Source organism: Daldinia loculata, assembly GCF_022478755.1.
Source record: "Daldinia loculata strain CBS 113971 unplaced genomic scaffold F4817scaffold_29, whole genome shotgun sequence".
Taxonomy (NCBI): domain Eukaryota; kingdom Fungi; phylum Ascomycota; class Sordariomycetes; order Xylariales; family Hypoxylaceae; genus Daldinia; species Daldinia loculata.
Window position 1 is genome coordinate 98,135 of NW_026054883.1, and position 26,306 is coordinate 124,440.

Below are 26,306 nucleotides of genomic sequence, written 5' to 3' on the forward strand. Positions count from 1 at the left end.
AAGCAGTCTTCTGACAAACTACCTAGTAAGGAGTACGGCACCCGGTCATATAATAAATATTCTTGAGATGGCCAATGAGAAGCTCTAGTATAGATCTACGTCAATTACTACGCTGAATCAAGCCCCACCATTAGTGTTACGTTTGGTTACATGAGACGACGTGGTAGGACATGTTCATCTTTACCGGGCTTTATGTAAGTGATCGAGGTCCCGTGATTCGGCTTATACCTACGAAAGTTGTTAAACGGCTATGCCGTCCGGACCCAGCCTTTTTACATGGGGTTGACTTATCGTACACTTGACTGTGCCGTATCGCTATCTCACGGAATATCTCTGCAGCTACGACGTAGAGTTACCACCCATACGCTGATAAACCTATTGGATCATATATCACCCGCATGGCTTATCGCAAAGTAGGAGAGTATTATATATTCTTTAGTATCCCGAGATAGAATTTCAGTTGGAGTATAGTATCTCATGGTTAGAAGCACCCGCAAATTTAGTACATCTTACACTTAAATTGCGAAATAATTCCTTATCATAACCCATCGCTAATATGGCTCCAGCCACGGTCACGATTGCCAACGGAGCAACATGGCAAGACGTAGCAGCCGATCGTCAACGACACAGGGATGCGACAATCGCAGAGGTCAGCCCGCCGGTACCGGAAGTGCGCCAGGAAGAAATCCCTCTTAATACTACAGGAATCCCGAAGAAACTTCTAACGGAGCAGGAAATCGAAATAACCAATACTGATGTCGAGAATCTCGCCAAGAGGATAACCTCAGGCGAATGGAGCTCGGTGGTAGTGATCAATGCTTTCCTGCGACGTGCCGGCCTAGCACAGAAACTCACGAATAGTATCACGGAATTATTGCCCAAACGAGCTTTGTCCAAAGCTGCCGAGTTGGACCTGTACCTGGCTGCTAACAAAAAGCCTATTGGCCCGCTCCATGGCGTTCCTATCAGTGTTAAGGAGCATATCGCTATTAAGGGTGAAGACCTAAACGCCGGATTTGTGGGCTGGGTCGGCCGAGTCGCTGAGGAGGACGCGTTGATCGTTCAATATCTGGAGAGCGCTGGGGCGGTGATCTTTGCGAGAACGACTGAGCCGCAGACTTTGATGCAGATTGAGACGGACAGTAATCTATACGGGTAAGACACAGTTACACTAATACCACCATGATGAGTGCTCGTAAAGATGGTTCTCTAATTAGCTAACAATTGCCTAGAATCACCGTGAATCCCTACAACAAAACCTTGAGTTCCGGTGGCTCATCGGGCGGAGAAGGCGCACTAATCGGGCTTCGGGGCTCGATCCTTGGAATCGGAACGGACATCGGTGGATCCATCCGCGTCCCTGCAGCCAACAACGGGCTCTTCGGCTTCAAGCCCACGACCCTGCGATTACCAACCGCAGGCTGGTCCGCTGCCATGGCGGGCGCCGAGTCTATCCTCGGGACCACCGGTCCTATTTCAACCAGTCTCGAGGGTCTCCGGGTTTTCACCAAGTCCATCATCGACCAGAAGCCTTGGCTGAAGCAACCGAGCCTGGTCGGCTTGGACTGGAGAGACTCGGCGCAGTATTATCCGAATAGAAAACTTAGGGTGGGCGTTATTTATAACGACGGCGTTGTGAGGCCACATCCGCCTGTACTCAGGGCGCTCAATGAGTTTGTGGGAAAACTGCAGAAGAGCCCGGATATTGAGGTTGTGGAGTGGAAGCCGTGGAAACATGATTTGGCATGGTCTATCATCGTGCGTTTTATCCCCCTTCATACAGGATAGCTCGTATTAGCTATCCCTTTAGATAGGTACCTAATATAGTTACTAACACCAAAACAGGCAAAACTCTACTACGCCGACGGCGGCGCCGACGTAAAAGCAGCCGTCGACTCCTCCGGCGAGCCCTGGCGCCCCTTAGCCAAATTCATCCTCCACGAGAACCCCCACGTAACCACCCACACGATCCCCACGCTTTGGGATGCCGTGTCCGAGCGCGAGGCCTACCGCACCGCATACGCGAACCTCTGGAACGCGCACCCCGTCGACGTGATCCTGTCACCCGCAGGCCCTAGCGTGGCGAGTAAGCACGGCACCGGCCGCTATTGGGGATACACCTCGCAGTGGAATCTGCTTGATTACCCGGCCATTGTGTTCCCTACGACTGATGCTGTAGGGGATGCTGCGCGCGAGGGGGAGTACGAGTACCCGGGGGGTTATGAGCCGCTGGGCGAGATGGATGGGTATGTGTATGGGCTATGGAAAGAGCATGGCGCGGAGGGGTATAGAGATGCGCCGATTTCGCTGCAGCTTGTTGGACGGAGGTGAGTGGACTAAGAGTTCCCCTTTTGTTCATTGATGGTTGGACTAACGTGTGCGTCTATAGGTTTGACGATGAGAAGTTGTTTAGGGCCGCGCAGATCCTACTCGAGGAAGCTGGGTTGCCGGCTGCTGTTCCCACGTAGGGGGGCTATTGGGATGAGGGCTGATCTATCTCGAGCTTAATACCGGCTTTTCTTTTCAAATATGCAGTGGTTTTATGTTGATTTATGGCTTAGATAGGTACGTAGCGAAGTAGCCTACTGCCTAATTCTTAAGAAACCTTGATTTTGGGGATCTTGGGCTTACAAAAGAATGTGTTTTGTAGTTGACGTATCTTAGAGCTATATGTTGAGCCTAATGAACATGGACTTTGTAGTGCTTCGGAATTGAACGGGAATCCGATGAAAAAGGTGTACTTATTTCTAGCTCACGATAGGATGCTGGATGTATAAGGACCAGTTCGACTGAGACTTTAAGAGCCGTGACGATTGTTTGGCATAGCTAGAGATAGCAACTATCGGCCATACGCGAATCTCTATTTCATCGAGTAAAATTTCCACATTATATTAATATAAACGCGGAACGTGGGATTAATATTTATCGTCCGTCTACCCAGTTGCCGCTTTACTCTTGGCGAGTAGACTCTTGACCTTCCTCGCTTTATGATTCTAGAGCTAAGGGCATACTCAAACATTGTTGGTTAAATTCCCTTTAGCATTCCATACCACTTTGACGGCTCTTACTTCCTCACGAGCAATAAAATAATCCGCCGTCCAACGAAGATATAATCTTTTCCGTCTAAGGACGTCCGGTAGCGGCTGATGTAAGGGATTGCTAGCCGGATGGCGCTCCAATGAGTCGGTGTATACTTCTGGATATTGCCGTCCCTTTGATGCGCCTTCGCTCGGGCACACCTCATGCTTATTTCGAAGATCCCTTAAGCTAGACATATTATTGTATCTTTATAGCGGTAGTATCGTGGGCGTACAAAATAACCCTTAGGGTGACGACCTTACTGTACGGTTTTGTGCGTTTAAAAGCCCAACATATGTGAGTGCACAATATGACTCTTCGAAATCCAATCAATATTGGTTCTCAAACAAAATAGTCCCGGAAGTCTGCCAAATCTGATATTAGATACGCCAACGTAGGCGTCGGTACCATGTTCGAATATTGTTAGGTATGGCGCATATTGAAAGTTGCCAAAAGTAAATCCCCTTAAAGCTTTTCCAGGAAATGCGGCTTGAACTTCTTGTTCGCGCGATCAGCCGACCGGTACTGAAATTGATCTCCATGAATCTCGAAGGTAAAGGGTTTTCGGTCCTCGGCCGAGGCTATAGTATTCTCCTGCTGCACTGGGGGGACGCTGATGCGAAACATAGTCCCCTCCTTTGGCACAGTTTTTATCTGGTTTTTCGCGGTAATAATTTCAAAGACGAAGCGCGCATCTTTGATCACAATCCCTTGTATGCCAACGCGACTAGGACAACTACTGCGCGACACTTCCACCTTAGCACCATGGAAGTCGGCAGCGCTTAGTTTGGCAGCAGCGCCCTGTCCCCCAGTGTATAGCTCGCTACCAAGCACTTCGCGGATATAACCTAGCCATAGCTGGTTCAGCGGCTCGAATACGGCATATTTTTGACCTGATTTGGGGACGTCGTAGAGACCAAGCTTCCGTCGCTGTCGTGCTGATAGGGGTTTTGGCTTTAGAGCTTTCAAGCGCCTTTGCTTCTCGACTCGGGACTTGCGTCGAGCGTCGCGGGCGTTGGACGGAGGTGGAGAGGTGGGCTTAAGGAAAAGAGGTCTGTGTTGGATCTTATCGGAGTAGATGCGGTTTACACTGTCGGGACTGTGCGCTCGCGAGAGTAGTTCGTGGGTTAAGGATTGGTTGGTGCTGTTATTGGTATTGTTTGACGCCATGTTGTCGCTGTCCGCATCGTATCTCGATCTAGCGATAGTGAAACTGTAGGTTACTCCAATGTTTGCGATCGGGTATATTTCAATGTTATGGCTGAAGGCATGACAAAAGTTGAAATGGTAATTGGATTGAAAGATGTCGCCTATCGATAAAGCTCTACCGGGTGGATGCTTACTTGCATTAGCTGATTACCTGTACCTAATAGTGGGGAACGTCACCATGCGGAATTGTCTTTCAGCACAAGTGCGCGTCAAGGCTGTAGGCGATTCACATGCTCTAAAACCTCGGTATTAACCGGCTCCTACCTCTAGCGCGTTATATGCCGTGTTACATGCCTTCCTCGTCGTAGTCGGCTTAAAGTACATTGCTTACTTTTAGCTATACCTTCCATTGCGAATCTTTATTCACTTCTATTATTCAAAAAGAATTTGTTTGAAACAATGCCCGATTGATGCTTATGGATCGGAATATTCAAACATCGCCATTGGTTCTTATCTGTAGCAGCCAGATACGTGTCCGGTCGACCATGTTCGTAGCATGTAATGCTCTATACTTCTAAATTGCTGAGATACCCTCGGCCGTAGCGAATGCGAAAACCACCCATTCTTTCGATTTCGTAGTCGCATCACAATAATCATAGCAGTATGGCCCAAGACGACGATCCGCGCGACTCGGCGCCCGATCTCCAGATACTAGGCGATCAGATCACCCTTCAACCGAGGAGTTATGTTGAAGCTCGCCGTCATGATGACCAGGAGCCCTTAATGCACAACATGGCTCGCTTCCGCTCTGAACCTCTACAGTATGTTACCTGGATCTATTCTCTTTTATTATTATGCAATGCGGAAACTCTAGTTAACGGTCTTTTGCTTGTCCAGGTTCCTGCGCGAAGTGTCTATGTACGTCTCCGGCACGGGATGGCGAGCTTACGACAACGTCATCGGGCAACCTATATTCTATTCTGGCTTCTCCGAGAAGATGAAGAACGCCGTTGTATCTGCGCCGCTCCTGCAGAACCGCATATCTCAACTGGCCGATAAGAGATTGGAGGTCGAGGAGAAGGAAGGTTGGCTTAATAAGGATGATAAAGATTTCGTTACCAAAAAGGCTCAAAGGCGGGCCATTATAGAGTCGAGCATTCAAGAGGTTGCGGAAAAGATGACTAACGACATGATTTGCAAGTTTGAGAGCAAGACGTTTATTAGAGGCGCATATTATCTGGTTACCCAACTGCTCACGCGAGCGTACCATCAAGGTGAGTATTTCAATGATCTCGAGCTTTTGGAGGTATGCATGTGTCATGTTAACCAGATGAGCAGGAATACATGTTTCCAGCGAAGAAGTTTTACGGTTGAGAAGGGTGGCCGAGATAGCGGAGAAGAAGAAGCAGAGCATCATCTTTCTACCTTCCCATCGATCCCACGTCGATTATGTTTCCATGCAACTAATATGCTACCGGTTGGGTTTGGAGCTGCCCGTTGTTGTTGCGGGTGACAATTTGAATATGCCTGTCGTTGGGAGTTTTTTACAGCATGCAGGTGAGTGCATATGCAGTACTACTTCGTATTGGAATATCCAAATACTTATTATCCAAGGCGCGATGTGGATTCGGCGGTCTTTCGGCAATGACACTTTATACACCACTCTTGTACAAGCCTATATAGATACCTTACTTCAAGGGGGATATAATTTCGAGTGTTTCATCGAAGGCGGACGCTCTAGGACGGGAAAACTCCTCCCTCCAAAATTTGGTATTCTAAGCTTTGTACTCGATAGTTTATTGTCAGGCCGGGTCGAAGACGCCATCATATGCCCAGTTAGCACCCAATATGACAAGGTCATCGAGACGGAAGGCTATGTAACAGAACTACTCGGCGTTCCAAAGAAGAAGGAGAATCTGGCTGATTTCCTAAGCGGTGGTTCGTCCGTTTTATCATTGCGATTAGGCAGGGTCGATGTCCGTTTTCACGAACCATGGAGTTTACGCAAATATATCGACGACCAGTTAACCAAGCTCACCAAATCTCCCGAAACATCGAGGCTAGATGTTAAGACCCCAGAGAATGCCGCTCTCAAACAAAAACTACTCCGAACAATAGGGTATAAGGTCCTATCGGATATTAACGATGTATCTGTAGTGATGCCTACGGCGTTGATCGGCACTGTGTTGCTTACTCTTAGAGGCCGTGGTGTAGGCAAGTCAGAACTTATGAGGCGGATCGAATGGCTTATCGCGCGAGTAAGAGCAAAGGGAGGCCGTGTTGCGCATTTTGGAAATTCCCCCTTATCCGACGTTATAGAACGAGGGTTAGATGTCCTAGGGAAAGATCTCGTCGGTGTCGTGCAGGGTCTAGCAGAGCCAACATACTACGCCGTGGATAGATTCCAACTCTCCTTTTGTAGGTTATTTCTCAAGCCGACTCTTTTCCCCTTCAGTAATTCTACGGAATTGCGACTCGCTAAGGGAATTCGTACGAGAATTGCCATTCATAATATATATACACGACTCGCTTTCCTATATATTGCGAGGCAAGTACTAATATATCACAGACCGCAACATGACTATCCACTTATTTATTTCGGAAGCGCTCATAAGTGCTAGCATGTACACGCGCGTCAAATTAGGCGGAGGGCCGGCTCATCAGGAAATATCTTATGATGCTTTACGGGATCAAGTTTCATTCCTTTCATCGCTATTCCGTGGAGAGTTCATCTTCCCAGGCGAGGGACTAGCAGTAAACTTGGAAAAGACTTTAGTCGGATTAGAAGATGACCGTGTTCTTGACATCAAGAGGGACGAACAGGGTAACATCTTGAGCATTGGGCTTGCAGACGAAGAGAGAGTCGCTGGAAGAGAAAATTACGATTTCTATTGCTTCCTAATATGGCCATTCATTGAGTCTACCTGGCTTGCCGCTGTCTCACTGATGGGGCTTACTCCTCCCCTCGGGCAGCAGGACAATGGTATTTGGATTGAAGTTGCTAAGGCACACAACACAGCGCAATTGGTAAGCGACCCGTCGGATTGTTATATTCAACTGAAATATTGAAACTAACAATCATAATTATAGCTCGGTAAAACCCTCTATCACCAAGGCGACTTAAGCTATTTCGAGGCGGTGAATAAAGAAACGCTGAAGAATTCGTACCAACGATTCGAAGAAGAAGGTATTATCTACGTGGTCAAATCAAAGGACTCAAAGGTCCCCCCTTTTCTGCGTCTCGCGTCCGAATGGATGCCGTCTCGCGACCCTGCCAAGTCAGGTGCCCTGCAGCCGTCGGGCAAACTATGGAACTTCATTGAACGCATTGCGTCTAGCAGGCGCGAAGGCAAGAACCGAAGAGACGGTGCCACAGTCAGCACTCGAGTCCTACGACTCGCAGAAACGCTAGGCGCAAAGTTGTTCGAAGAAGCAACTAATCCACAAAGCCAAGCCGAGGCGAAATTACACGATGAAGAAGCAGCGAAGCTCAAGAAAGCTGTTAAGGCGGAAAGGACAAGACGGCGGTTGGAGGGTAGGGCACGTTTGTGATAGCGTGCTGTGTGTAAATCTGATGTAAGCTTGATACCAGCCGCATGTGTAAATGGCAATGGAGCGAGTGTTAATGGAGAGAATTATACTGTCCTATATCGGTAGATGGGTGAAGGGAGCCAACCACTCCCACCTCTCGGCCGGCATTCCCGTATTTCTAATCGAGTATGCGGGAAGACTGAAGATTGACACATCGTATTGATAACTTTCAACGGTCCGGTTTACAAACTGAAAAATTTGCCCTCCATTTACCGGAATAAGAATCGGTCTGCAAAAATACCCACACCACTCCACGGGATCAACACCAACTGCATTATACATATATCAAAGTCTCCGGAAGTCTCTACCCGTATGTATAATAGGGCGGAACGCAGCCCAACAAACATTATTTCATGCGCAAATGGGACAGCGGCCGACAAACGTAGAATCTAGGCCTTGGTCGGCATGTAAAAGAGGCACAGGGGAATGCAGGGGACCCCTCCGGCACTCCTCCGAGGGAGGGTGGATACCTACCCAAGCTACCGGTGCCGCGGGGATCGTGATAGGGATATACTACATTATTAATCCACCGCACCATGTCTGAATAGGGACAGGGAATAGCACATGTGACGTGCGGGGAGTCGACCGTCCCAAACCTGTACGGGAATGGTCTCGGGCTTGAAGGTGAGTACCCAGGTAGTAAGTATGAATTATCGTATACCTGGTATAAATGGCAGTCGGACTCGAAGCAGACCTTCCCCCTTCCTCTGCCCTTCCCCCCTATACCCTTCGGTATCGTAAAGCAGGTTAATAAGTGTCCCAAGCTACGATCGCGGTCATGACCTTGTCGTCATCTACTCACCCCTATTTTGCACCGCGGTACGTGATAGCCGCCCTTGCTGTCTCGCTAGGCGGCCTGGTCAATGGCTACGATACCGGGTCTATCGGTGCCATCACGCACATGCAGCAGTTTAAGGATTCCGTGGGCGAGCTCTCGGCTAGCATGCTGGGTATCACGGTCTCGATAATCATGCTGACGGGCACTCTACCGTCCCTGTTTGCCGGACACTTCGCTGACAAGTTCGGGCGTCTCACAATCATCATCCCGGGCGCGATCCTATTCGGCATCGGAGCGCTAGTCCAGGGCTTGGCTCACGGCTTGGCCCAGTTTATTGCCGGCAGAGCGATCGCCGGGTTCGGCCAGGGCATCTTTCTTAGCAATATCAACGTGTACATCTGCGAGATCGCGCCGATGCGGTGGCGCGGCACCCTAACTGGACTGCCGCAGTTTATGGCTACTGCTGGTGTCTGCGCTGGCTACTTCACGTGTTACGGGACTGTTAATATAAAATCCGACATGGCTTGGCGTGTGCCGTATATCTTCCAATGCGCCTTTTCTGCCGTTCTCGCTTGGAGCTGCCTTTTGCTTCCTGACTCCCCGCGCTGGCTCATACTGCAGGGGAGGCAGGCTGATGCGCGTCGGGCTTTGGAAAAGCTCGACTTCAATATGGCTGAAGCCGAACGAGATTTCCTCGTGGTTACTGAGCAGTCACCTAGTCTTACGCCGTGGCAGGGTATTATACTCTTGTTCAAGAGAGGATATCGCGCCCGTACAATTTTGGCTCTTTTTATCCTTGGAATGGTTCAGCTGTCTGGTATCGATGGCGTGCTTTATGTAAGTATTCTTCTTTTGATAAATTCCTACACGTTATACGTAGCGTACTAACGTCTTTAGTACGCTCCCATCCTTTTCGAACAAGCGGGCATATCATCACAGAACGCTTCATTCCTCGCTTCAGGCCTTTCATCTATTCTCATGCTTATCGTCTCCATCCCTGCTTTCTTACTGGCTGACAAATGGGGACGTCGAACTTCCGCTATCAGCGGCGGTATCACATTGGCAACGTGCATGTTTCTAATGGGTAGTCTCTACGCGGCCGATGTAGTCCACCCCTACGGCGTCGCCAGGTGGTTTGTCATCATCGCTGTCTTCGTTTTTAGCCTTACATATTGCGCTACCTGGGGAATCGTGGGCAAGATCTACGCCAGCGAGATCCAGCCAGGCCACACGCGAGCAGCAGCTAACTGCGTTGCCATGGGCCTGTGCTTCGGAACAAACTTCTTAGTAGCTATCTGCACGCCGATCCTGTTAGAGGCTTCTGCCTTCGGCGCCTACTTCTTGTTCGGCGGCCTCGCAATGGCTACTGTGGGCGTGCTCGCCTTCTACATGCCCGAGACCCGCGGTCGCTCACTTGAGAATATCCAAGAGGCATTCCACCGACCTGCTGCGATGAGTAGCCTTACGCAACTTCTGAAACCGCTCGGTTTTGGGGCGAGGCGTAGAAACTATCCAATTGCTCATGAGTTAGCTGCAGGCGAAGAGACTGAGGTAGAGCTCAGCGATGCAACGGAAGCTGTTGCGGCTAGTGCTGTCTCGGTCGAAGCTGTGCCTAGAGCTCTAAGGCTCGACGTTTCGGTGTAGATTTGTGCGCCTTTTTCGTTTGATTAAGAGTATATTGTCGATCAGGATGCAAAAACATAATACCAGCAAGTTATATAGAAAAGCCATCAATTATAAATAAGACGATATAACCCAATTTCCCCATATCATTACAACATGTTTCATCTTACAATATATAAAGTACGATTAATCACAGCTTCCTACTTCACATTTTGGTTTTGTCCTTCTGCCATATCGGAAGCTCCCATAATCACTGCACGAGATTCCATAAGCCCAGTGCAGCCCCAGTCAGCGGCATAAAGATTCGGACACCATTCAGCTTTCCCCATAAGGTAATCAGATGCCGGACAGCCTCTTGACTTAGCTGCTTTCCCGTGCCCGAGTTAGCTGCGATCATCTTGCTATTGATCCCGCCGATGAAGATCACCGTGAAGGGGATGAGCAACAAATTCGACAGCGCTCCGGCTGCATACCCCCTCCATTCAAGCCCACGCCCATGATGCCGGGAGGCTAGGTAAAAGTAGTTCAGCGCGATTGCCACACCCGTTGTTGGTAGGTAATACATTCCTCTAGTGAACTGTAGATGCCATCCCCTTAGAAGACCCTCTACTGTGGTCCCACTCTGAAGGACTGCTGGTACGGCACAGATCGACAGCGCAGTGATATTACCTACGTAAAGCATTGCTCTATTAGCAGCTCATTACTTATTATGTTATCCCTATATCTCTCGCACCAACATACCTGATATCCATGCGGATCCCAAGATGCCGCCTGTGGCTGCGAGTGTCAAGGGTGTTGATAGGAAGGGCATTTCGGGAACAGGTAGTTGGATCTAGTATAATAAATATCTCGTACGGGATAATAATCATGAAATAATTTACTCCAGCCAAAAGATTAAGCTTTCTTGATAGTCAGTCAAGTACCTACTTAAGCTTCCCGGGGACCCAATTAGGGGGTATGGGAATCGAATAATACGAAGTAGTATACACAAATTTTAGCCCAACTTCTAATTTCGACCTTGCTTACTTCGGTGTCAAGAGGTGAATTTATTGTAAAGCTCGGACAAGTTGAATTCTCCGCCCTAGTCCGAGAACATACGACTAATGCGACTTGCGAGGGATATGGTGGAGGGTGGATGGCCGACCTCCTAGCCCAACTTGACATCATCGTTACCTACCTCTAAGTAAGACTACCTAATGAATCCATGCCGGGCAGTCATAGGAGGAACTTTATAGCTATCGGGCAATTTAATCCTATATGTACACTATTATAAGAAGCCAGTGAGGTATCAAGGTGTGTTTCAAAAGACTTCTCTACGGCCTTTATTGAGACTTAACTAAAATCGAAAACTACCTACCTACAGAGATGATATAATAACAGCTTCATATTACAATATAAACTCCGAGAGAAAAAGCTACTCCTTATTCAAAGTAACTCTCAACGATGGCGACGTAACGCTAACAACTTTCCCACTAGAATCCACGTTGAAAATCAACTCATCCATAGCGGCCGACCCGTATATGACGGACTCAATGGATACCCACGTCCCACATTCGGTTGAGAACATCTTATTGTTATTCCTTGGAGCATCCGCATCTTCAAATATCGCTTTAAACGCCACACGCTTCCCGCCGTTTTCTGCCGGTCCCTCGAGGCCGCTTGGGTAAAGCCTGATACGGGGCGTGACTGGGGTATACTGGTTTTGTAACACTGTTGAGATCCAAGCGAAGTCTGTCCCGTTGCTGAACCATTGAGATATGCTTAGTCCGGGGAGTTTATCGGTGGTGATGGTCATCGACGAGTTTATTTTGTTGCTTGGATAAACATAGTGTCCGCTGTATTGGGCTCCTGCTTCAGCACGAGCAGCCTCTTCTATCGCGGGAAGAATACGCTCTCCGATAGTATCTGTTTCTATGTAAGCGTCTCTATTACTTGATACTGTTAATATTTCAATATACGTACCGGCAAGACTAAAACCCGCATTTCCCGGAAGCTCGCCAGCCAAGAGGATGGTTATTCCTATGTCGAAATCTGGTAGGATGGCTAAGATAGCGCTGTAGTCTCCGATATTCCCGGCTTTGTTGAAAGCTGTAGTATATCGATATGTGTCTTCTAGCTTGATTCTCCTAGCGCCCCAAGGCATTCCGACCATGGCGAGTGGATCGGACGAGAAGGCGAAGGGCTTAAGCCATCGCCTTGTAGATACAGGTGAGAGCAGCTTGTGACTGAGGATTGCCCGGCCTAGTGTAGATACATCCTTGGCCGAGGCGTACATGTTCCCGGTGCTTTATTCCATGTAAGTATTTTCAGCTAGACGAATAGATATTGAGAAGACTTACGCTACTGATTCACCAATATCAAAAGCCCAGCCCGTCGTATAATGATCACCGGGGATGATTCCGCGTGAGTCTTCTGGTGCCTTTAGGAATGTGTTGTTTAATCCTAGGGGCTTAATCACACTCTCTTCCATCAACGTCTGAAAGGTCTTGCCTGTTATCGTTTCGAGGGCATATCCGCTATACATTCAGGTTAACAAAGTATCAACTGTATCATTCCGCATATACTAACAGGAGCTGGAATGCAACGTTGGAGTACGCCGGTGTTTGGAAGGGGGCCAGAGATGGATAGAATAAACTAATCCCATTGAAAAATTCTATATCAAATCGTTAGTACTATGAATCCACGCTTTTTGCTGTTTGCAACTCACGCGCTCGGTCGCAAGTAGGATACGCCCCGCACTATAAGATCTAATGTCAATAAATTACCTATACAGCCGAAGTTAATATTCCCGAGGCACTTACAGGAGGCTTTTCGTCTTGAGTCAAAGGTGGAAAGCCGTACTGTATCACATTGTCTCTTGTCTCGTTTGACTGTGTCAATTCTCCAAGTAACGCATCTACTACGTATCAGTGAGAGCCTACTGAGTTTAGGATTGATACTGACATTCCCGAGGGATACCCGTCAATTGTGTTGCAAGACCTCCAAGAGTAAGTTCATCCCACGCCACGTAGTTTACTGGATCTGATCGATTTGCTAAAGCTTGAAGCTCAGGTACATATTTGGTGATTGGCTCGTTCCAGAGCTTGTCACCGGCGTTGATCAGGAATGAGTAGATCGTATAAATCTTAGTCAAGCTCCCAAGTCTGAATACGGTGTTCTCATCAACCTTTTTAACTCCTGTACTCCTCTGACTTGCGAGGTTCGGCGCTGTATGTGACAGCGAGAATAGGGGCTCTGGCTCATTCGCCGAGAAGACTTGCACTGATATGGAGTAATTATGGGCTTTCGCAGTGACATTAGTGAACACATCTTTCAGCGTTGCCACTGCGGCCTTAACCGCTTCGCTCTTAGATGGTTGGAGAGGCTTAGGAAAAGCAGGTCCGTCAATGGGGCATGTTGGAGAAGCAGCTGCAATAGACACGATCGAGCCTACCACGGCTCCGAGCCTGAGGAGACGCATCTTGCAACAGTAAAGTCTGGACGAACGAAAGAGCGATAACTTGAGTATTAAGGACGCAGATTCGTCCTTGGCGGTGTCATTATTTGGCCTGGACTAAATAAAAAGAACCAAAAGCAACCCTCGAGGACGCAAGCAGGGTTCAACGCCAAGGGATACCCGAATTTCGCGCCCAGATCGTTGGAATCCTATATTAACGCAGTACACAGGGCCATGCTAGCCAATGACAATATGAATTCTTGTCATGGCTAAAAGCAGAGCTCCGTATCCTGACGACTAAACTTGGGGTAGCTGGACATACCACCGTAATAGTATGCCAGGCGGTGGGATTCTAGATTTGAAAATAAAGTTATTGCGTATTCGGTCTAGAGCTTAAATAGACTTGCTGCATTCTGTCTTTCTATCAGCTATCTCCAGAGTGAGATCAGCAGTGTAGCATCGGGGGACGCCTTGGCAGATTCACACCATGATGGTAAAGGGGCTCTACGACCTTCCTATCTGGAATTTGAACTGTTGGGAAACGCGATACGAATGTTTGTATATATATGGGTACCTGGCTTAACAGTAGACTTACCCATCGGAGCATATGTAATAGAAACACTGTTCAGCGTAACGCTGTCTCTTGAGAGTAATTAAGATGTTCAACCTGGACTTGCTAATTCATGGGATTTTCAGTAAGGTAGTGAAGTCAAACCCCAGGAGTCAGAAAACCCGGATTTACTCTATAATTCCGACTTACGACCCCCGTCTTCGCGGGTAAAGTCGAACGCGTAACGCTGCTACTGTTATGGTGACAAACCTTGATCTTGGCGTTTATATTGCAACGTAAAACTGCCCGGTGCCCACCGCCGGAAGAAGACACAATCCTACCCGAAAAAGGCACACGCCGTGGACCGTTCTCATAAAAGTAATTTGAGTCGAGGATCTAGAAGATATGTCGCGCCCGGCTACAGGTTTTGAAATATTGCGTGACACTATATGGTATATACATATGGCCTGTTTCATTTGTTATCAGGTAGTCTAATAGTATATACACGAAATGGAGTTCGATGACGAGTTAGCGTACGATCCTATAATCCGAGTCGCACTATACGATATTAATATTTACCTAGGTAGATATGTAGCCTCGGGAACTTCTTTAGAATGCAACGGTCTGGTGTGTATACCGATATCTTACTCTTGCGTTACTAATAACATTCATAGACGTGACCGCTACAGTGATAATGTGTAATACATTCCCATCTCCCCCAAGACTGTGTGGGCAGTTGAGTACTCCTATCCAAGACGTCTTTTTACCTATCACCTTCAGAAACCCCTATATTATGCTATACAGAATTGATAATACGTAGAATGCCAAAACCATACGTAATAGTAATTTTTTCTTGTTCCTACAAGTCTATAACCTCGTTTCTCAGGCAGCGGTATCAGTATATAACAGTCTTTAAAAAGAATACTTATTTCATACGCCTAAAGCAGATGCCGGGCAGTCTATTATCACCGGGAACCAGTATATACGCCTATGCCCACGGGGAGGAAATCATCGTAGTTCCGAGTACGCTTTTACTAATAATCAATGGATGCTGCTGCCCAAGTGTTATTTATCGAATAGAGGTTGCTTAAGAAAAGGCGTATGGACTTTTGGTAGCCTATTGGTGAACTTTCAACAAAGCAACTGATAATGTCAGGGGCTAAACATGAAGTGTATTTCATAGGGATAATTTCATAGTAGTTTCATACATTATGAGATGGATAGGACAAGTCATTCAATAGGAGTGCGGTCTCATTTATCTATGTGATTACCTATATGACGCGCTGAATAGTGAATAAATTAAGGAACGACATAATGTTGAAGCCCTACTTAGTACACGTTATGTTGAGGAAGTCAAGGTAATTATTATCCTATTAATCCGAATTAGTATAACGTCAAGGCACATGTTCTTATGAAGTTTCTTTAGGGGGGTTGTGTAGTGAATGGCATAAGAGTTTGCTAGAGATATGTCATAGAAAATAGTATAACACACCTGAACCCAGACACGTGAGAAGGTGAATCAAGAGGATCAGTATGACAGTGTGACCTGGATAAGGGGTGAATATTGTTGCAAGTTCGGATCCATGTGACTTTTGCTACACAATTTCGATGTGGAAATTGGTCCTGATGCATCCTATTCAGGCAGGTGATTTCCATGGGCAACACCCTTCACCGTGGCGGCTTCTGGCATATCGCGGCGTCTCATGTATGTTTGCTTAGATTTTTGGACTTCATATATAAATCTCACTGGCCAAGACAGACACATTCTGCCTGGAAATTTGAAGAAATTTACTCTTGCAGGATTAACAGGCACCGATTTCATTTGCGAATACTAACATACGCATCGTCTTGATACAGTATATCACTACCCCAACAGCAGAGCCAAGATGTATCTACCCACGTTTATCGCGACGGCACTCAGTGTCTCAGGCTTGGTAGCAGCAGTCCAACTACCCAATATTGACGGGACTTTTATGAAGCGTGAGGTCCAGCACCCCAACGGCAGCACAGTCGACGTATACCTTCGAGATTCATTCCGCCACGCCAACGACAAGCGCTTCTACAAGACCTTCCACAACGACACGGAGTACACTCATACTGAGATATGCTTCGAGACTAATTTCGTTCCGACCACGACTGCGGACTCGGCACTCTGCGACGACTGCTCGGCCATCGAGACAGAGTTGAAGGAAAATTCCGGCTTCTTCGAAACGGGCGATTATAGCGGCACCAACCTCAACCTCCTTGCCGTATGTGGGACCTGCGCGTTTGGGGTGAAGCGCCTCGATGGGTCAAGCGCGCGAGTCGACATTGGCAGTAAAGACGTCGTGGACAATTTCGACTCGGCTATCATCAGGTCAGTGCTGTTCTTAACTCTCACGCTATCTGCCTGTTATGATTATAGACTTATATGAAATAATAGATTTGCTCGCGGAGGCCATGTAGGCGTTACTGGCAACTTTACGTGCCAGTCGGCCCCTATCAACTGGGCAATAGTGAGAGCACCTTGATCGTGCATCGAGCCGAGCCCACTATCACGGATGGGTGATCTGGGAAAAGCCTAGTCGCGACGGCATATGTCGTCAGATAGGTATTTGGTTTTTAGTCGATTTTATTCCTAGTTAATAGACATCTAATTATGATGGCTTCTTGTTTTGCACCTCCCTAGGGTTGTATCTTCAAATAGAATGGACATGGTAAATGGCGACATGTATACCTCATATAGAGACACGGACTTTTATTATTGTTAGAGACGACCAAAGTTAAAGATATACTATTAGACTCAAAGCTTTAGGAAGGTAACATTCATCTTGATAATTATCTTAAGACTTTCATGGACTTAAAATCAAGATAATAACTTATCACTCACACAGGTAGTTGTCCTCTTTTAGGTCGACTATTCGGTCAACCGTCTTCTCATATGTGTACCTTAGGTACTTTAGGCTTGTCTAAACATTCTGGACAGTCCTCATGGGCCTGACGGGGCAGTAGAACTGAGCGAAGAGGATAGCAAAAAGGTCAACAAAAGGCAATGGCTAAGATTTATGGAAAGACCACGGGAGTCAAGAGCATTGCAACTTATGTTTATTAGCGGTGCCAAATGCTCGACATGTGTTCTCTTGATTACGTCCGAAACCAGACCACATCTTGTAGAACTGGACGGACTACAGATAGATTGCATTTCCTAGCTCTGTCGGGAAATATGGCATTCGAGTCTTCGAAGAACATGCTACATATCCTTCGTTGATCACCACTTGGCCTCCTTGCGGCTCAAGAAACCCTTAAGTATACCGACAATCTTCTCGAGGGAAGCCAAGTAGGTTCTCAACTCGGTGGAAACCTTGTCCTGGTCCTCCCCTAGCTTGGGGTAGAAGTCTTTGCGGTAGGGGCAGGCGCTCATAGCAGCGGAGAAAACGGGCTTAATGAGAAGTCCGTGGTGGGGTTTGAGGGTCGAGCCGTATGCGTTTCGGAAAGAGGCGGAGAGCTCTTCGGATTCCTGAGCCAAGTTCTGGCTTAGTGCAATGCAAGTGAATTCCAGTCCTCTAGTAAAGAAATCAGTTAGGCGAGGAAGCTTATGTAGGGGTAGTTTGGGCATCATCATACCGTGTTAGCCATACGAGACCTTCCGTGGCGACGTGCTTCTTCGTCTTTAGCTCGTTAATGCAGAGAGCTTGTAAGGTCTCAGATTCAGCAGGAGCGGCAAGCTGACGATCCCGGATTTTCTTCTTGGGTGTTAGTGCCTCCTATTCCCAAGTAAACTATTGGGATTTAAACCTACCTTAACGTTGCCCAACATATCAGACTTGACGGGCGAGAAGGCGACGGATCCAAGGACGTCTATTATGAGGTGACAATAAGTAAATAGTACAACTAATATTTGGGAATCCAGTAGACATACCGAACATGCTCGTTAGGGACTCGGCAGCTTCGAGGAACTCGGTAGTAGAGAGGGCATTATCGTTTTCTGCGTCAATGGGTACATCGACAAACGACTTCTTGAAGGTATCGAGGAGAGTACCACCGGGGGGGAACGCAGGGGCAGACATGGCTGTAGTTGGTTAAGATGTTAAGGAGCTAGCTAGACGAGAAAATGTCAATGTCTCAGAAGATGATTATAGAGAGAATAGGAAGGGAGGAAGAGTATACCCACAGGTTTTGTTGGAAGTTGTTTTATGAAATATGTAGAGATGTGAATTACCTAAGGCAAACAAGAAGGGGCGGTCAATGAAGCAACATATGGACTAGATTGGTAGATAGGGGTAGCTTCAGGTACTAGTCTGCATTTGAGTATGTGTACCTTATGTATTGTTGTATTGTTACAAAAGTAAATACGAGTGTCTGGGTGAGGGGTGTTAACCAAAGAGGGGCAGCGGGGGCGGGGTTGTGGTTGGCCACAGTATCATTCACTAGCCACAGATCTACAGTGGCTCAATGCTGGATTCAGGTTCAGGTGTCCCTCGAGACACGAATGACGTCACTCCATTTTTTAAGCTTAAGCTGAGCAATCGATAGGTACTTGGATGCGCCCTCTGAACCGATCCTATGTATGACTATCAATTTTAGCCAAAACATCTATCGTAATTGCGTTCTTAACTCTTTTCTTACTTACGAAAGATTGGGATCAACAACCAACAAGATCTTATTGTATCTCGGATGTCGGACGTTAAATGACTTACATAACGTACGTTTGTGGTTCTTTCGCAAGATCGGTCCCGTTTTATAATTCTTGGCTCTTATAAGTCTTGGCCTTGCCAGGTATCTACGTAAGTAGGTACATAATAAGCAAACTACAACACTTAGCTGCAAGATCACATTATCGACTGCCTCTTTTCAGCTACTAAAGAAAGACATCAGGAGGGATCGGCATCTCGTAAATATTAGCAGATGTGTGCCGCATTGCCGTGATACAACTCCAAACTTGGTAGTTGGTAGTTCTTATACGGATCCATCCCATCGTTTGAAGTACTATATATGTGTTACGGCTCGAAGCTCGTATCTTTATTTTCCTTTTTCTTGTTAGCAGTCTAGAACTAAAAAAGAACCTGCTTCTCATCCTAGGTAAGTTAGTCCTATTCTTACCAACATATTAGCCGTCCTAAGACAAGTTATCAGCCACTTATGACGACGCTCTTTTTATATGCCCTATCTCGCTTTCACACAAGATGTTCATAAGATTTTCTAACATTTTCCCATACATCAGGTAGTTAATATCCTCCTACCAATTTAACCTCCGATAATCACTTCTATTTTCTCAACTGCTACAGGTAGAACTAGAGCTCATCCCTTACTCTGTTGCGTAGTGATCGTATAATTTCACAGTGTAACCCACCTTAGCATTCCCCCCCGATTCCTCGACGTCATCATTTCTACTAAAGCTGTCTTTATAACTGTAAGATAAGTATATGCCCGTTCACAATGGCCGGCTCGCATGAAAATAGTGGCGGACGCGGCCACTCAGATATTTCGGATAAACTAAGAAACCCATTCCATGAGTTAAAAGAGAAGCTGAAGGACACTCATCTACACGACGCCAAAATTGGCCTCATTCATCAAAAGTACGTCTCAGTGCTTGTTACTACTACTTTTCAAACCGAGTATATTAACACTATCTTAGGCATAAATTTGGGAAACTCGCAAATCTCGTGAGTTGCCCTTCTATTAGTTGGTACTAGCTGCTGTCACGAACATGAACACTCATAAGGGCACGTTTGTAGTTTAACCCAGAACACCGTCATGACGAAGAACACGAAAAGGCCTGTGATGATAAACGGACTAAGATTTCCGAGAGCCACCGCTTCAATTCGTATTTCCCAGAACGTGACGGCAATCTCATTAAATGGTATGTCGATGGGAGGAATTACTTCTGGGTGAGTTTGACGCTAGATTACAACACCTCTCTAACAACCGAGCTCATCTATTTTTTATAGGCTGTATCGGTGGCTTTAGAACAGGCAAAGGAGACTATTTACATCGCGGACTGGTGGCTTTCTCCGGAACTGTTCCTTCGCAGACCTCCGTATTTCAATCAAGAATGGCGGTTAGACAGGATTTTGAAGCGCCGTGCTGAGGCCGGTGTGAAGATCTTCGTTATCGTCTATCGTGAAGTCGAAGCTGCAATAACATGCAACTCGGCGCATACCAAGCATGCGCTGCAAAGTCTATGTCCTAAGGGTTCACCGGGTTTTGGGAACATTACCGTCATGCGGCATCCGGACCACAATTTTCTGGAAAATGCTGCAGACATGACCTTCTACTGGGCTCATCATGAGAAATTCATTGTTATCGACTACGAGATGGCTTTTATCGGAGGCCTAGACCTTTGCTTCGGCCGCTGGGATGACCATCAGCATATACTCTCTGATGTCCACCCAGAAGGGGTCCGCAATGAAGTCTGGCCAGGCCAAGACTTTAACAATAACCGTATCATGGATTTTCAGAACGTCCAGGATTGGAAGCAGAACGAACTAAGCAAGGCCGACTATGGACGAATGCCCTGGCACGATGTTGCTATGGGAGTGGTTGGGCCCTGCGTTTATGACATCGCAGAGCATTTCATCCTACGGTGGAACTTTATCAAGAGAGACAAGTATAAGCGCGATGACAGATTTGACTCGATAATGCTACGGGGCCGTGAAGGCGAAGATGAAGACCTCGTGGGCGTACAGCGACCGAAACATCCCGTTGGCGAATACGTGCTTCATCCTCTAACACCTCTGGAGACGAAAAACCTCGACAATCGAGGAACTGTCCACGCTCAGATCGTCCGAAGCAGCGCTGATTGGTCCAGTGGCATATTGACGGATCACACCATTCAGAACGCATATTCGGACATCATTCGCAACGCCCAGCATTATGTATACATCGAGAACCAATTCTTCATCACCGCCACTGGCGATCAGCAATCCCCCATCCATAACACGGTAGGGAGGGCAATTGTAGATGCTTGTGTAAGAGCTGGTAAGGAAGGAAGAAAATTCAGGGTTATTATAATCATCCCTGCGATCCCGGGGTTCGCTGGTGACTTACGGGATGATGCGGCGACCGGAACACGTGCCATTATGGATTATCAGTACAAATCGATATGCCGTGGCGAACATTCAATCTTCGAACAGATCCGTGCACAGGGCGTTAACCCTACCGACCACATATTCATCTTTAACTTGCGCTCTTACGATCGTTTGAACAAGACACCTGCAATTAAGAAGCAAGAGGAGGTATCCGGCGTGAAGTATCAAGAAGTCCAACGTGCCGAAGCAGAGGAAGTTATGGGGGAAGGAATTTACGGCACTGAAGATGTCGAGGGCGAACGAGACGAACATATGGGCAAAAGAGAGGATCGGAGGGAGATTGATGAAAAAACTAAGAGCACTGAGGCTAAGCGTCGCTTCGAAGCCGCATGGCAAGAGGGCCAGGAAACTAAGTCTGCTTCCAGCGTCGCCCATCATGCGATGGCTAACACCGGAAAACTTTCGGAGGAGATTTGGGAGGATGATCCTCAAGAGGAGGTCGACAACTGGATCCAAGAGGAACTATATATCCATGCCAAACTCTTGATAGCAGATGACCGCGTCGTGATCTGCGGATCGAGCAATTTGAACGATAGAAGCCAACTGGGCAACCACGATAGCGAGCTATCAATTGTCATGGAGGATACCGACAAGATCCAGAGCATCATGGATGGACAGCCGTTTGAAGCAGGGAAGCATGCCGCTACCTTACGGCGATATCTCTGGCGAGAACATCTGGGTCTACTTCCACCGCAAACTCACGACGCGAGTAACGACCCGAACGCGCAACCGCCTGGACAGGACTCGCCTAACGATATTTGTGATAGAGATGAGAGTTACAAATTCGTCGAGGATCCCATGAGCGACCAACTGTGGGACATGTGGACCACAAGCGCGACGAAGAACACAGAGATATTTAGACATCTATTTCACGCGGATCCGGATGATCACGGTAAGTTTTTACTAGGCTTGGAGGAACAGCTGGGGAAGCGTCCGTATCTGATCTAATTATAGTGAAAACATTCGACGACTATAACACCTTCCTACCACCCAAGGGCGTCAAAGCCGGCCACATATTCGACAGATTCCTCCCGCCAGACGATATTCGGGCAAAGCTAGACCAGATCAAGGGACATCTCGTGTGGATGCCGCTGGACTACTTGAAAGATGTTAACATGGCTGAAACGGGGCTGCAGGTTAACTCGTGGACGGAAAGCGTGTATACGTAATGTGGCGATATAGGCCAAAAGCTAGTGGCTTGGATATCTGCTACTATTTGTAACGGTAGCAGGTGAGGTAACGAGGCGTGTTCTTATATGGGCTCTAACGTGGGAGTCTACGGCTTACAGGGTGGTGGCAAGGTGGTTTAATACAAAATAAGCCTCTAATGTTCTTGTATTCCGAAGCTTTGACGTGGTGATTGTTGGGCTATGCTAGATCTTATAGAAATAATTTAAGATGTATAATCCGAGTCCTGTTCCAGGCAAATATATCATATGAAATGTGCCAATCCGAGGCTTGACAATAACAAGTAAATATACGCCGTAGTCAGCCCTACGAGCGCTCCGCGTGTCTAAAATTAACAATCTAGGTGAAGCACAGTCCCCAGAAAAGACACAATGCCGAAAAAAGCCAGCCCTCTACGACAGTGGCATCTTACAATCCGCGCCCTGCCTTCTTCTATGCCAGGTACGCCGTCGGTGATTGGTGGGTAGCTGATGCCCGCCGGGTGAATTGGGCGCTGGCCTCCAATTTCGATGTACCAGCCCCAAAACGGACCAATAGCGCGCAGCTCGGTGCCTGTGTCTCGGTACATAACCATACGAGAGTTGGATGTGCTTCCGTGGCCTAGCTGTCGCCGATGTAACTCGTCGAGAGGAGAATAGGAGAGCTATAGATGCGCGTTATATACTTGGCCTCGTTCATACGTGGCTTGTCTGCTAGTATAAATGGATGCTCGGGCCCAGGCCTGGGTTCCTCGTAATTGTAATTGCGAAGAGATAGTTCTAGACATATTCCGGTAGTCAAGCATAAAAGTTGACGTACTCCCTCATAATAGCTATGTCGCGTTTCATTTTCTGGGCCACGACCCTATCTACTTTGGTCGCCGGGTATCCGCTCGCCGAATACTCGTCTAAACCTGCGGCGTTTTTCTTGGCGGGCGATTCCACGACGGCGGTCGACGGTGGTTGGGGCGACGGCTTACTCGCCGCGCTCAAGAGTCCGGCTTGGGGCGTAAATATCGGGAAGAGCGGTGCGACCACGGCGTCTTTCTCTGCAGGCGGATACTGGGCGAATGTAACGAAGCACCTGCAGGATAACGTGGGCAAATATGATTGCTACGTGACTATTAGTGTAAGGATGCCAGACTGAGTACGGTATAAGAAGGGGGCACGCGACACCCTTCTTACTGGACTCGATAATGCCGTATGGCCTATAAGCTAACTGGTGATACGTTTATAGTTCGGACACAATGATCAGAAATCAACCAGCGGTGTCACCTTCGAGCAGTACCAAGCTAACCTTATTCGTTTCGCCAACGAGGTCAAGTCACTGGGTGGCACACCAGTATGTATCCCCTATTATTCATAGGGAGGGAAGAGAGAACTATAGGCGGAGTTGAAGAAAAATATAGAAAGGGCAATACAGAAGGCGAAGGGGTAGAAGAGGCAACCATCCACCTGTTGCTAACATAAAATCCAGCTACTAACATCGTCGCTCACACGCCGGGTCTTCCCCTCAAATGATGATCACAACGCCACGGATTCGCTACACGACCAGCGTCTAGCAGCCATCGCAGCGGCCAAAGCAACAGACTCAACCGTCATCGATCTTAACGAGGCGAGTCTGAAGTACGTCAACGCCATCGGGAAGCAAGCCGCCTGGGAATACAACTACGGTGCAGACAAGAACGACACGACGCATCTGAACGAGCACGGAAGCATCGTGTTCGGCCGTATGGAGGCTGATCTAATCATCCGCGCAAAGCCACGCTTGGAGAAATATTTCACCCCTAACAAGACCCTAAGCGACGCCATTTGGAACAATCAACCTGCATGAGGATCTCAGGACTGACGGGATATTCTTGTTGAATTTGTGGCCATCTAACTTTTCTGGATAGTAGTGATCGTGTCAATAAGTACCTAGATTTAAGTACACCTTCACGAAATGTATAAACATCGCCTCATCTTATTTTAGTCTACGCCATTGGTGTTGATTCCCCGTGCTCCCGACTGACTGTGATGTAGTATTGTTGAAATTCAGATGTCCCACCCATGTAACATTATAGCATATCTCGAATCACCATCCCCTTCCGGCCATTTTCTGCTCGGGCCTCATGCTGTTGACGCTGATACCAACCATTGCCTCGCCGAGGCCTTCACTACACTCGGCTAGGACTTTCGGGTCTCGGAAGTGTGTCGTAGCTCTCACGATAGCCTTAGCTCTCTTAGCCGCGTCGCCGGATTTGAAAATACCGCTACCGACGAAGACTCCGTCGCAGCCTAACTGCATCATCAATGCAGCGTCCGCGGGGGTCGCTACACCTCCAGCGGCGAAGTTGACCACCGGTAAGCGGCCAAGTTCTGCGGTCTGCTTGAGCAGCACAGCGTCGCACTCAAATTCCCTCGCCAGGGCCCTGATGGCCAAGTCACCACCCTCCTGAAGCGCGGATCTGGCCCGAGCAATGTCACGGTTAACCGTGCGCATATGCTTGACGGCCTCAACAACGTCTCCTGTACCAGCCTCGCCCTTGGTACGAATCATGGCAGCGCCCTCAGCAATACGCCTCAAGGCCTCGGGTAAGTTCCTGCAGCCGCAGACGAAGGGTACCTTGAAGGGGCTCTTCTCGACGTGAAACGTATCGTCGGCGGGAGTGAGGACCTCGCTCTCATCGATATAGTCCACACCCAGGGCCTCGAGGATCTGGCACTCGACGAAATGACCGATACGGGCCTTAGCCATGACAGGAATAGTCACAGCTTCCTGGATCTCCTTGATCTTACCAGGGTCTGACATGCGCGCCACGCCACCTTCTGCTCGGATATCGGCTGGGACACGCTCGAGGGCCATGACGGCGCAGGCTCCAGCTTCTTCAGCAATGCGGGCCTGAGCGGCGTCTGTTACGTCCATGATGACACCCCCTTTCAGCATCTGGGCTAACCCTGCCTTGACGATGAAGTCGGACTTGGAAGAGGAAGGTATCGAAGAGCCATTGGCCGACGCCGAAGCGTTGTTTGCATCGTTACCCGTCATGGTTGCTGGTTGAGTTGTTTCGGAGACGTGTATGGTATCTGAGGAGGCGATACTTTTTTGACTGACTGGACTTTCTATTTCAGAGTCTAAACTCTTTAAGAGGCTCTTTAAACAGAAGAATATACGCAGGGGTAAAGGCGTTTAAGTCGGCACGGCACGTAAGTTATGACTGGAGCGTCTGGGGAGGCAACAAGGGACGTGAGGATATCAGAATTTCTTCAATTACGGTTGGTACATTAGAATAACTTACTCATACATGCGTAGCGTGCCGTCTATACCCGTCTCCAAAGGCGGGAAATTTTAGAAGCCGGCCGAGCCTTATAGTCATTCAAGATGACAAAAAAGGGCTCATTCACCAATGAGATGACTGCCCAAGAATTCGATGGGGCCATGACTTTCCCCAAGATGGGCATAGATCGAGAAGTTTAAATGACCTAGAAGGACCCATGCTTAGTTTGAGAATCCGATCAATTGAAAATTTTACACAGCGAGTTGGCGAGAAAGATCAAAGAAAGAGGTACTGCCCCGTACTTCGGTCGGGATGACGCATACGGCATCGCCGGTCTCGGGGGGGATTACTCGGTACGCCATGGTACGTATTATACATTGAAGTAGGGGTAACAGATACGGTAACAGATAAAGATAAATATTCATGTGGGTTATGTGTGTAAACGGTGACGGTAACGGCTTCGGTAACCGGATAACAGGAACAGAGGTAACAGTTCAGTGTTTGTAAGGTAAAGTAGGTACCTATAGGCTATTAGGGCCTACGCCAAAAAGATTTCCGCGGGATGCGACAGACTAAGAAATAGATAGAGGCACACTAATAAGCTAGACTAA

At 47.8% G+C, this 26,306-nt stretch overlaps 11 protein-coding genes across 11 annotated transcripts; 6 read left to right on the forward strand and 5 right to left on the reverse strand.

The window, feature by feature from the left end:
- Positions 1-268: 268 nt before the first annotated feature.
- F4817DRAFT_339707 (amidase) lies at positions 269-2,872 on the forward strand. The gene is made up of 5 exons (XM_049303574.1): positions 269-1,155; positions 1,233-1,758; positions 1,846-2,327; positions 2,390-2,565; positions 2,651-2,872. The coding sequence occupies exons 1-4, from the start codon at positions 557-559 to the stop codon at positions 2,466-2,468; spliced, it is 1,686 nt and encodes a 561-aa protein (XP_049158330.1). The 5' UTR covers positions 269-556; the 3' UTR covers positions 2,469-2,565; positions 2,651-2,872.
- On the reverse strand, positions 2,873-4,380 carry F4817DRAFT_339710 (RNase P/MRP, p29 subunit). The gene has a single exon (XM_049303575.1). It carries the CDS (start codon positions 4,246-4,248, stop codon positions 3,544-3,546), a length of 705 nt encoding a protein of 234 aa, XP_049158331.1. The 5' UTR covers positions 4,249-4,380; the 3' UTR covers positions 2,873-3,543.
- Positions 4,381-4,533: 153 nt separating this feature from the next.
- On the forward strand, positions 4,534-7,826 carry F4817DRAFT_125588 (acyltransferase-domain-containing protein). Its single transcript, XM_049297694.1, has 6 exons — positions 4,534-5,048; positions 5,125-5,501; positions 5,566-5,784; positions 5,842-6,645; positions 6,797-7,254; positions 7,318-7,826. Exons 1-6 carry the CDS (start codon positions 4,891-4,893, stop codon positions 7,777-7,779), a joined length of 2,478 nt encoding a protein of 825 aa, XP_049158332.1. The 5' UTR covers positions 4,534-4,890; the 3' UTR covers positions 7,780-7,826.
- Positions 7,827-8,348: 522 nt separating this feature from the next.
- Positions 8,349-10,429, forward strand: F4817DRAFT_125590 (putative MFS sugar transporter). The gene is made up of 2 exons (XM_049297695.1): positions 8,349-9,433; positions 9,494-10,429. The coding sequence occupies exons 1-2, from the start codon at positions 8,597-8,599 to the stop codon at positions 10,238-10,240; spliced, it is 1,584 nt and encodes a 527-aa protein (XP_049158333.1). The 5' UTR covers positions 8,349-8,596; the 3' UTR covers positions 10,241-10,429.
- An 18-nt stretch (positions 10,430-10,447) lies between these two features.
- F4817DRAFT_365701 (uncharacterized protein) lies at positions 10,448-11,030 on the reverse strand (the record flags this gene model as incomplete). The annotated part of the gene is made up of 2 exons (XM_049306904.1): positions 10,448-10,888; positions 10,961-11,030. The coding sequence occupies 2 exons, from the start codon at positions 11,028-11,030 to the stop codon at positions 10,470-10,472; spliced, it is 489 nt and encodes a 162-aa protein (XP_049158334.1). The 3' UTR covers positions 10,448-10,469.
- Positions 11,031-11,513: 483 nt separating this feature from the next.
- F4817DRAFT_339716 (beta-lactamase/transpeptidase-like protein) lies at positions 11,514-14,397 on the reverse strand. The gene is made up of 8 exons (XM_049303576.1): positions 14,251-14,397; positions 13,163-14,068; positions 13,021-13,115; positions 12,927-12,957; positions 12,788-12,872; positions 12,559-12,735; positions 12,182-12,504; positions 11,514-12,124 (listed from the first exon to the last, which is right to left on the reverse strand). Exons 2-8 carry the CDS (start codon positions 13,677-13,679, stop codon positions 11,634-11,636), a joined length of 1,719 nt encoding a protein of 572 aa, XP_049158335.1. The 5' UTR covers positions 13,680-14,068; positions 14,251-14,397; the 3' UTR covers positions 11,514-11,633.
- A 1,451-nt stretch (positions 14,398-15,848) lies between these two features.
- F4817DRAFT_339717 (putative necrosis-inducing factor-domain-containing protein) lies at positions 15,849-16,939 on the forward strand. The gene is made up of 2 exons (XM_049303577.1): positions 15,849-16,561; positions 16,628-16,939. Exons 1-2 carry the CDS (start codon positions 16,092-16,094, stop codon positions 16,713-16,715), a joined length of 558 nt encoding a protein of 185 aa, XP_049158336.1. The 5' UTR covers positions 15,849-16,091; the 3' UTR covers positions 16,716-16,939.
- Positions 16,940-17,452: 513 nt separating this feature from the next.
- F4817DRAFT_316598 (het-c) lies at positions 17,453-18,251 on the reverse strand (the record flags this gene model as incomplete). Its single annotated transcript, XM_049300697.1, has 4 exons — positions 17,453-17,747; positions 17,809-17,927; positions 17,984-18,042; positions 18,104-18,251. 4 exons carry the CDS (start codon positions 18,249-18,251, stop codon positions 17,453-17,455), a joined length of 621 nt encoding a protein of 206 aa, XP_049158337.1.
- A 999-nt stretch (positions 18,252-19,250) lies between these two features.
- On the forward strand, positions 19,251-23,046 carry F4817DRAFT_339726 (phospholipase D/nuclease). Its single transcript, XM_049303578.1, has 6 exons — positions 19,251-19,405; positions 19,470-19,760; positions 19,820-19,847; positions 19,920-20,072; positions 20,133-22,164; positions 22,227-23,046. Exons 2-6 carry the CDS (start codon positions 19,621-19,623, stop codon positions 22,439-22,441), a joined length of 2,568 nt encoding a protein of 855 aa, XP_049158338.1. The 5' UTR covers positions 19,251-19,405; positions 19,470-19,620; the 3' UTR covers positions 22,442-23,046.
- A 227-nt stretch (positions 23,047-23,273) lies between these two features.
- On the forward strand, positions 23,274-24,272 carry F4817DRAFT_316600 (carbohydrate esterase family 12 protein; the record flags this gene model as incomplete). Its single annotated transcript, XM_049300698.1, has 3 exons — positions 23,274-23,567; positions 23,676-23,780; positions 23,916-24,272. 3 exons carry the CDS (start codon positions 23,274-23,276, stop codon positions 24,270-24,272), a joined length of 756 nt encoding a protein of 251 aa, XP_049158339.1.
- Positions 24,159-26,016, reverse strand: F4817DRAFT_125792 (SOR/SNZ family-domain-containing protein). The gene has a single exon (XM_049297699.1). It carries the CDS (start codon positions 25,464-25,466, stop codon positions 24,513-24,515), a length of 954 nt encoding a protein of 317 aa, XP_049158340.1. The 5' UTR covers positions 25,467-26,016; the 3' UTR covers positions 24,159-24,512.
- Between the last annotated feature and the right edge of the window lie 290 nt (positions 26,017-26,306).

Coding starts and splice junctions, on each gene's coding strand:
- F4817DRAFT_125792 (XM_049297699.1), bottom strand. CDS start 25,466: ATGACGGGTAACGATGCAAACAACGCTTCGGCGTCGGCCAATGGCTCT.
- F4817DRAFT_125588 (XM_049297694.1), top strand. CDS start 4,891: ATGGCCCAAGACGACGATCCGCGCGACTCGGCGCCCGATCTCCAGATA. Junction 5,049..5,124: donor TTCCGCTCTGAACCTCTACA/GTATGTTACCTG, acceptor TTGCTTGTCCAG/GTTCCTGCGCGAAGTGTCTA. Junction 5,785..5,841: donor GAGTTTTTTACAGCATGCAG/GTGAGTGCATAT, acceptor TTATTATCCAAG/GCGCGATGTGGATTCGGCGG.
- F4817DRAFT_125590 (XM_049297695.1), top strand. CDS start 8,597: ATGACCTTGTCGTCATCTACTCACCCCTATTTTGCACCGCGGTACGTG. Junction 9,434..9,493: donor GTATCGATGGCGTGCTTTAT/GTAAGTATTCTT, acceptor TAACGTCTTTAG/TACGCTCCCATCCTTTTCGA.
- F4817DRAFT_339716 (XM_049303576.1), bottom strand. CDS start 13,679: ATGCGTCTCCTCAGGCTCGGAGCCGTGGTAGGCTCGATCGTGTCTATT. Junction 13,116..13,162: donor GACGGGTATCCCTCGGGAAT/GTCAGTATCAAT, acceptor GATACGTAGTAG/ATGCGTTACTTGGAGAATTG. Junction 12,505..12,558: donor GATATTGGTGAATCAGTAGC/GTAAGTCTTCTC, acceptor CATGGAATAAAG/CACCGGGAACATGTACGCCT.
- F4817DRAFT_339726 (XM_049303578.1), top strand. CDS start 19,621: ATGGCCGGCTCGCATGAAAATAGTGGCGGACGCGGCCACTCAGATATT. Junction 19,761..19,819: donor ATTGGCCTCATTCATCAAAA/GTACGTCTCAGT, acceptor ACACTATCTTAG/GCATAAATTTGGGAAACTCG. Junction 19,848..19,919: donor TTGGGAAACTCGCAAATCTC/GTGAGTTGCCCT, acceptor GCACGTTTGTAG/TTTAACCCAGAACACCGTCA.
- F4817DRAFT_339710 (XM_049303575.1), bottom strand. CDS start 4,248: ATGGCGTCAAACAATACCAATAACAGCACCAACCAATCCTTAACCCAC.
- F4817DRAFT_339707 (XM_049303574.1), top strand. CDS start 557: ATGGCTCCAGCCACGGTCACGATTGCCAACGGAGCAACATGGCAAGAC. Junction 1,156..1,232: donor ACGGACAGTAATCTATACGG/GTAAGACACAGT, acceptor ACAATTGCCTAG/AATCACCGTGAATCCCTACA. Junction 1,759..1,845: donor ATTTGGCATGGTCTATCATC/GTGCGTTTTATC, acceptor ACACCAAAACAG/GCAAAACTCTACTACGCCGA.
- F4817DRAFT_339717 (XM_049303577.1), top strand. CDS start 16,092: ATGTATCTACCCACGTTTATCGCGACGGCACTCAGTGTCTCAGGCTTG. Junction 16,562..16,627: donor TTCGACTCGGCTATCATCAG/GTCAGTGCTGTT, acceptor ATGAAATAATAG/ATTTGCTCGCGGAGGCCATG.